General features: G+C 38.0%; 1 protein-coding gene across 1 annotated transcript; it reads left to right on the top strand.

Moving 5' to 3' along the window:
- Positions 1-789: 789 nt before the first annotated feature.
- On the top strand, positions 790-8,501 carry LOC106178806 (uncharacterized). The gene is made up of 3 exons (XM_013562156.2): positions 790-1,259; positions 2,350-2,525; positions 6,593-8,501. Exons 1-3 carry the CDS (start codon positions 956-958, stop codon positions 7,337-7,339), a joined length of 1,227 nt encoding a protein of 408 aa, XP_013417610.2. The 5' UTR covers positions 790-955; the 3' UTR covers positions 7,340-8,501.
- The last annotated feature ends 425 nt before the right edge of the window (positions 8,502-8,926 follow it).

Here is an 8,926-nt window from a genome sequence, read left to right on the forward strand (position 1 = left end):
TTACTATAGTGAGAGAGGCACATAATACAGATCAGTGTTTCTACTCTATATTTTACCTGTACAGAAAAGTGGTTTAATGTTAGGGAACCAGGATCGTTCCGGTTAGTGATTAATTTTCATTAAACAATGAGGGAACGTTACACTTTTATGAGACGTTCTCACCGGATGTCTATATGTAAAATCGGTGGCTATTCACTCAGACGCCCGGGTATGATACTAACCTTGGTTTTATTTAAACGCGACAATACAAAGTATGTTGAATGTAACGGATATACCTTTATTATTGAAGAAAATTTATCTTAGCACGCAAATGCTCACTGATATTGTTCCCCATGTGTCCATAGGCTATCTATTTTTACGGGTCCTATTTCATATGTCGTCGAAAGGAATTTTTCGTTAAAGAAACTTTTTCTCTCCCACGTTCAACCATTAATACGTGTGAAAGTATTTTCTATGTTGACTTTTATGTTTTAAAATTATTTTTCAAAATTTTACGACCTCCATAAAAGTTGAAGATGATGATGGTTTAAGGCGTATTAGGTACAAGATATCTTTCAACCTTAACTGTTAGTAATGTCAAACGAATTAATATAGGATAGGTTTGTAAAAAGTTACCCTGGAGCGTATAGGCATCTGCTTGCCTCCAATACACTATCACTGTCACTCAGTCACTTCATTATGGAGTTAGTCATTAGACTCAAATATTCATTTCGGGAAATGAACATCGTTTCCAGCAATCAATAGATAAGCAAATAATAGTCCAGAGAGGCGTGAGCCGCGTACCGTTTACGGATGATGCTTTCCAAGTTGCTCGAAGATGAGAAAGCTGAGCTCTGATTGGCTGAGCCCTACAAACCCGAACTGCACTGCGGGATGAAATCACGGTGTACTGTGAGAGACAGTGTCAATACTCCCTTTAACACTCACTGAGCGCGCGAGCCAAGGAGGCATCACGATGCTGTCGTATTTTCCCAACGCCGCCGCAGTGTCATCAGTCACGGGAAAGATGGAAAACAGAGTGTTTGGCAACTCTCCCGCCGCTCATTTGGGGAGGGGTATAGGTTTTACTCCGTTTTCGCAGCACTCCTATCCGACGCCCCTACCGGCGTGCGGGCCGTACGGGTATGAATTTCCAGGTGGAAACCTGGGGCACTCTTCCTTCAGCATGGAAAGTCTACTACCCAGAGGCCAGGGATCGCCTACCTCCCTTACACCAGGGTCTCGCATATCGTCTCATCATTCGCCAGATCCCGGGTCAGGTAAGACGGGTTTTTTTTTTTTTTTTACTTTTTTTTTCTCCCAATTCCAGTAGTTGTTATTGTAATTGACAAGTGACAAGAGAAAGTAGGGTTAATCTAATTGCTGAGTTAAAGCATATTTGTGTTACTTCTAGGTAAATTTCCTCACCGAAGAGGACGTCAAATAGCCCAAATATTAAACAAATATTTTTGCGTGTTTAACATTGATGCAATGCTAAACAACAGACCAAATGTGTATAATGGTTAATTTTTGTTTTGCCAGACCCCCAGGACTTAAGTTATTATTACAAGGAACTCTCGTGGTAACTGTGTTCTCCACAAAATTGTTTTTCTTTTCTTTTTTAAAGACAGGATGTCTTCAAGCGGAATTCTCATTCTTTGGGTAGAGGTTTCTTACATGTGTACGAAACTCGCATAAAATTTTATATAACCGTTTGAGTACTTTTTGATATACGACAAGAAATCATCATCATCATCGTCTGTCGGTTTTCTTTGATGTGTCCATAAAATTATTGTCCAACTTTCTAAATAGCATTTGTAAGCTCATGTAATTGGTGCGGATCCCTTTGGCCTGTACATTAAAGGGATGATAGTATAAGCGTGGGTTAGTTTTACTGCTGCTTACTAATTTAAACCACGTGTCAAAATTATGGTTATTTTGATAAATACAATACTCCGTCTTCTTGGTGCTTTATTTCAGTGTAAATTGTATCATGGACTTATTGCAGATTATGTTAAATTTTCGATTTCATAATGTTGTAATAATTTGATTTGCTCATAATATCATCCATTAATTGAACTAAATTTCTTAATTGAATATTAAGTTCTTAGTTCTATCTGAAAATCTAAAAATTTATCATTCATAATGTGATAAAAAGTTTTAGATCACATTATTAAGAAAATTAAAACGCGAAGAAAACCAATATATTCGCCATTAAATATCGCAAATGAATGAGAGTGAAAACGTACTTTGATAAAAAAAAAACACAAAAGACAAAATCATCACATTGTGAATCCTTTTAAGCAAACGTTATCCCCCCCAAAAAAAAAAAATGAAATCCAAATTCAACAAGGACTAATGTTTTTGCAGATCTCAAGGATGGCGAAAAAGATGACTGTCACCCAAAGCGTCGACGCACGAGGACCAACTTCACCGGTTGGCAGCTAGAAGAGCTGGAACGCGCCTTTCAGGACAGTCACTACCCTGACGTCTTCATGCGAGAAGCCCTGGCTCTTAGACTGGACCTTGTAGAATCTAGAGTACAGGTACTTTTTTTTCAATATATGGAATATATATTTGAATAAGACCGTGTTTATGCCTCGCATTGAATTCTGTTTGCCTAAGACTAGACCTTGGCGGAATTTGGTACCCAGCTACGTTTACATTGCTGTTAAAGAAAAGGAATTGGTGTAGGTTTATTCGGATATTTAGTGGAAAAACGACCGTTCTCTGTAGACTGAAACGCTATTTAAACTCTACAAGCCGTCCTCTAGCACAAAGTTGGCCTTAAGAGTTTTACATCAGATGTCTATAAGAAGCCATTTCATCACAAATAAAATAGGCACTGGTGCTCATGGGTTACTTTCTATTCCATAAAAAGGTTAATCTGTAACTAGGACCCTATTGTCCAATAGAATTTAATTGGTGATCTCCTGGAGTCGCTGCCCATTTGATAGACCTAAATAGTCTTGGTATGTTAAAATCTATAGACCCGCCGTTTTCTTCAAAATTAAACAACTCAAGGTATTTGCTTTAAATGAGTGTAGGTGCATGTACTATTAACTGGATAGTAGACTGAATATGAGTGAAGTTCCATACCATTCATCTACTCCTAGAGAATTTTTTTTACTTTTTAACCGATGTTTTTGTAAAATAAAAGCACTTGTTAAAAATACCCGAGAGGGATCAGGTAAAAACACCCGAGAGGGATTAACCAATCAACTAGACTTCCCTTGAACATTTACAAATGAAATGAAGTACATGTAGTTTGTTTAAAAGATTGTTTATTTTACATACGGTGGAGTAATAAGGACAGGTCGACTTTTTGTAATAAAATCTGAATTTTAATATCAAATTGGTCGTATTTGAAGGCAGGATGAAAGTGGAATAGAAAAATATCAGAATAATTTTCTTTGGGCTTTTTTGTGCCTTATAGCAAATAAACAGTTAGGCTAATAATAACTATGTTTTTTTATTCAAAGAAATATGAATGTGAGGAAAACAACGTCAAAAGTCCTTTAAGATAAAAATAATGAAACACTGAAGCGTTTAAATAATTTCTTTTGCGTTTAACTTCGATTTTTAAAAAGTCAGAAGTTAACGTAAAAAGACATGCCATGCGGATGTCGGTTACAGTTAATAAGATGACATATTTCATGTTTAGGAACGCATATTCTCATAGTCCTTGGGATACATTAAATCAATTTCCTAGAAGTTTTGGGAACAGAAGACGAAATGGAATATTTTACTAGGAAACACAGAAAGGTTCACAAATCTGACTTTCTTGGCCGTTTCAAAATAACTCCGTCTTTTCATTATGGCCGTGTTTTCCCCACTTCCCCAGGCGGGACCCTTTCAATCAAACAGAAATGATAGCTAACTGGAGCGAAGTATTTATTTTTCATATCAATATTTTTGCGAGTGCGTGAGATATTGATCCTCGCTGCCTTTACTAATTGAAAATCATCAAATTAACTTTTAAAGAACACGCAACAAAGCAGTGCATTAGCGGCAAATTGTCATACGAAGGATTGCATTATACTCCTTGTATCAATGATACTTCATTTCCTTCACGTAATTGCTAAATGAAACGAAAACTGGATGCTAATTATTTTATTATCATATCACATTCGGTGGCTAATTTGTCTTTTCAGTCAGTCAAAACATGCATTGATATTTCATAAAGGAAACCTTGGGTTGCTATTCAGACGGGCTTTCTGGTGCTTAATTGTAAGGTTTGCGCGGGCTTTCCCCCTCATTTCCTGAGCTAGATAGCTGGTATTGAAACCGCATTGTGTCTGCGTCGGTTTTGACTTGTTTGATATCGTTAAATGGACGTTTGTCTATGATTGTGAATATGACCTGCAATGATAAGTCTGCTTCATCAAACGGGGAGATCAGATTGAGAAGTCAAATATGCAAACGATGCGTCATGAGAAGATCACCACTGCAGTGGCACAGATTTCGTTAATATTATTATATATTTCCTTTGTTTCTGTAATCTTTTTTCAACCAATTTATGTAAATTATATTTATTTTGAAATGTTTTGAAACATGATTCAACAAACCAAAAGTTTTAGTTTTTGCAGCACATTGCAAGTGGTGCGCGTGGCCTGCATGTTCCTGTCCTTAAAAACAAGATGACTGTTTATATTTTGGGCGAAGTCAAGATGCTTTTGACAAGGATATTCCGAGTTTTTTCTTCTCCTTTTCTTGATTTGATCAGCGTCTAGGCTTAACTTGAGCTCGAGAATGATTGACTCCAGTTTACTTCGTCAATAAAGTAGGTGTGAAACGAACCCTCGACTTAATGGGGCTGTTCATAGGCCCATTATTAGCAATGCATTTAAGGTGCTAGATCTCCTCCATTAATAGTTAATGTAAACTTTGAACAATGATCGGTTAAATTAATTAAATATTACACGTGAAATGGAGCTGTTATTGTGGTGTAAAGGATCTCGGATTTTATTAGCTTGGGACATTCGGGTATGATTGAATATGGTCGTGTCAATAGACAAAAACTATTTGGGATTCGGGGGGTGAATGTCTTGAATGTCAGAGGAAGCTTACAATCAGAGGCGGTTGACTGTTTACAGTACCTTGAAAGCCCCAACGCGGCGTGCTACCGAATGCCGGCTTTGGCTAAGAGGTGTCCGAGAATACATAGGTCAGGAATCGACGTAAATTTTCGCTTTTATTTGTATGATGTTAGCACCCGAATTGACTTTCGTGCTCTAATGCGATGAACCTAGGGCCCCAGGTGACTTGTGGTGAAAATGAAACGTGGAGTTAAGCAGAAACTTCCTCCTACTTCGCACTTCGACAAACCAATTATCCCCACTTGATGAATTGAACGTTAATAGGCTTTCTCAGCCAAAATATGAGACAAGGGACTTGTTGATGCCCCAAGTGATTCGTAATGAATTTTTAAAGCCTAAAGAGCAAGGCTAATAGAACGTGGATAGCCTAAATTATTATTTCTGCCTCGGCGTTTCCAAATTGAAAGGCGCAGAGGCCAAATATTGTCATGAATTTGTGAAAGCAAATAAACAGAAAATGTCTCTGGACAACACATTAAGTTGCCTCTTTGGCATTCTTATTTTTGATTGAAACTGCAGTGGATATGGTTATTTATTGGGTTATCACAGGCACACTAAAATAGAATGATAGGGAAATTTGATTTAAAACACAAATGGCAAGATTTAGACATCGTCGAGGTTACGATGAGTTTGCAGCGCAATTGGCTCAGGTTTCGGAATTAACTGTAATGACAAGTCGAAAATAACTAACACTGCGACCGGTCCCTTTCAGTCGAGCATGTGCTTTACATAACAGCTGAAAGGGGATGAGGAAAAATCACGCGTAGGCCGTTGCCGGCATTGTGTGCTTCAAAGTTTACATTCGCGCCGTTTGTTCTTAAAAGCGGTGGACTTCACACAATGGCTAATTGATTTTTTGCGACTTAAGTTCCAACTTAATTGCCGAAAAACAATTAATGTGTTTACTTAATGCCGACAAAGATGTTAAAATTTCATGCCTTTCAAAAAGGTATAAAGTCAGAGGATCGTTCACCCAAAGTCGGATCAATGTTCCATTTCGCGGAATATAATAGGGCATTAATGTATTACCGAGAGGGCCTGCTTTTGTAAATACAGCTAGAACCCGTAATCAATTTTGAAGGAATACCTATCAAAGATATGTCTTGTATCATTGGCAAGGGGTCCCTATAAGCGGGGAAATATGTGAATTATTTACGTGTTTTTGACTTCCCTTTTTGTTAGAAAAAACGGCGGTTCAATGTGACTATTTGATAGAAATGTCATTAGCCATGGGCAAAACTGGAACCCTATGGAAGTGAATATAATGGGAATAAAATGGATTTTGATCAGCTGAGAGAGAGAGAGAGAGAGAGAGAGAGAGAGAAAGAAAGAGAGAGAGAGAAATATTGAATTCGATTTTTGTACTCTGCATGTATTATGCAAGTCTTAATTAGGTCACCATAGGATGAATTGACGGTGTAATAAAAGTTGCAATAAACCGCGCCTATTCAAATGATTCACCTTCTGTTGAAGTGCAACGATATAAGAAGTCATCCTCAATGTTTCTTCTCTAGGTATGGTTCCAAAATCGCCGTGCGAAGTGGCGAAAAAGAGAACACACCAAGAAAGGTCCTGGTCGCCCTGCCCACAACGCCCATCCACAAACGTGCAGCGGCGAGCCTATAGATCCCGAGGAAGTTCAACGCAGGGAGCAAGAGCGTCTGGAAAAGAAACGAAGAAAGCAAGAAGAAAGGAAGAAAAGGATTGAAGAAAAGAAGCGAGTATTGGGCTCCTCGAAATGTGGCCTTAGTAGGGACTCAGACGTGTTGTTGTCACAGTCGCAGGACGTTGACAGCCGAATAGACGACTCGGAAGATGCTATTGACGTCGTTGGTGACAACAGTGACGGTGACGCCTCACGAGCTTCGGAGGAGCCCTCCTCACATGACGAAAATAGTAACCGCGTTTTAACATTCAGAAGTGCGTTTAGTATTGACTGTCTTTTAGAAGCCCCGAAAGTCCCGCGGGGGAGAAGGCCAAATTCAAAATACCCGAGGGTACAGGCTAGCAAATCAATGAATCCCTTTTCATTAGGGATGGTGCCTCTGTACCCTATAAACCAGCCGGTTGGGTTTATGGTGGAGCAAATACCAGAGAACGAGGAATCAGAACGACTTTCGGAGGCCCGCTCTCCACAGAACGTGCGGGTCGAGCCTGAAACGCACAACGGAACTGAGACTGAAAATAATGAGTTTGCTGTCCTAGATTACTCTGTTGTTTCTGAGCCGGATTCAGAAATGCCACAGAAACAAAACGAATAAAAGTAAATATAACTAAGATATGAAGGACTATTTTAACGTTGTGCAAACTTGATGTGTATGCCAAAATTCCTGGAAATGTAATGATGTTTCGTTCGTGCTGCTGATATGTTATCAGTTTTGATATGTTTCATTAAAAAACAAGCGACGAGACGGTTTTGCTCTGTATGTTGTTTATTTGAAATATGAAATATTGTAGATGCTTAGATTATGAGAAAAAAGGTCTTTAGAAACGACTGTAACCTGTCAGAATACAGGAATTTTAAAAACAAGTCCATTTGTAAACATAAACAGTGTAAGAAGTACAACTGCCAATATTCGAGATATCTTGTAGATGTATAGCCGTCACGAACGTTTCAATCATGTAAATGAAAGGACTCTAGGAATATTTTTTAATAACTTAATATCCCATGTCTTTTTAAGTCCACTGATGATAAAGTGTCCCACAGTTTAGACAAAATTACAATTTACACAAAGAAATAGGCCTACAACAATTTATTTTCTTGGTTTTATGGACAAGGCGTTATTCCATCATCAGCCCAAAAATTGCAAAGATGCAAACAGTGTTTCTTATCGAAAATGTTATGTACTTAAATTCACGCTGTGACTCTGTCATGCTTTTAATCGAAGTGTACTCGGCGTAGCATTCTTAAGGGGCAAAAACACGAACGGCATTTTATTGAGTTAGTTCCCTAGTTAGAATCCCATTTAGTGCCGTCTCATTTCGTGGACAAGGCGTTCTTTTAAGTACATATAGCGTTCTTTATTGAGTTACTCGTCTCACGGGCGTTTTGATTTTGCCAGTCACACCAAATAGCACTCCACTCTGCTGCAGTAGTTCACTTGGCTTTCTTGTCCTAGTCGTCATCTGCGTAGCGTAAAATGGGATAATGAATAGCTGAAACCCCGATACACAGACCGCCATAAGCTGTAGTGATTCGAGTAACTTAGTTTGTCGAGAGTCCAATCAGAAAACCATTACACTGAGATAAAATCAAATAACTTGAAAAAAAGTAATAGATGCGAGAAGCGTATCAGATAGTTATTAGCCAAAAGAAAAGCTTAATGGATAATTTATTGTGACATAGCACAAGTCAGTTGGGAGATTACACGTGCCACGTTTATAATGCAATTAATTCAATTTAATAAACACCTCGAAATTAAATCAATGGTTATTGCAGTTATTGTTTCTTGAATACGATATTTGATAGCATTTGTAATATAATCCAAACAACAGACTGCGGATGTATTCATTGTTTGTGAAAATCTTCTTGGAACATCTTTATAGACATGTAGGGTTTGAAAAGTGTATCTTACATGGTCAATGAATAACTACCCGAATGAAGAGGAAAAGTCGAAGATGAAGAAAAAGACCAAAAGCTGTGGCCATTTTAGAAAATGTAAACAATTTTTGTCTCAATTCAACAGCTCTATTCAATCTTCACACTATTCATTGGTTGTCTAATATATTTTTTCCTTTTGTGTGTATAGACCCAAAGAATCGTAGTCGTTTTCTAGCGTATTTCATCCACCAATCCCTTACGGAAATATAAAATCTACAACAAGTGCGACGAAAATCGAATTTTGAGT

This window comes from Lingula anatina, chromosome 2 (genome assembly GCF_051362555.1).
Source record: "Lingula anatina isolate TDL-2025a chromosome 2, LinAna3.0, whole genome shotgun sequence".
NCBI classification, from domain to species: domain Eukaryota; kingdom Metazoa; phylum Brachiopoda; class Lingulata; order Lingulida; family Lingulidae; genus Lingula; species Lingula anatina.

Bases quoted from the DNA above. Each gene is read 5' to 3' on its own strand.
- LOC106178806 (XM_013562156.2), top strand. From the start codon at position 956: ATGCTGTCGTATTTTCCCAACGCCGCCGCAGTGTCATCAGTCACGGGA. The intron at 1,260-2,349 runs GTAAGACGGGTT...ATGTTTTTGCAG, and splicing joins TTCGCCAGATCCCGGGTCAG to ATCTCAAGGATGGCGAAAAA. The intron at 2,526-6,592 runs GTACTTTTTTTT...TTTCTTCTCTAG, and splicing joins TTGTAGAATCTAGAGTACAG to GTATGGTTCCAAAATCGCCG.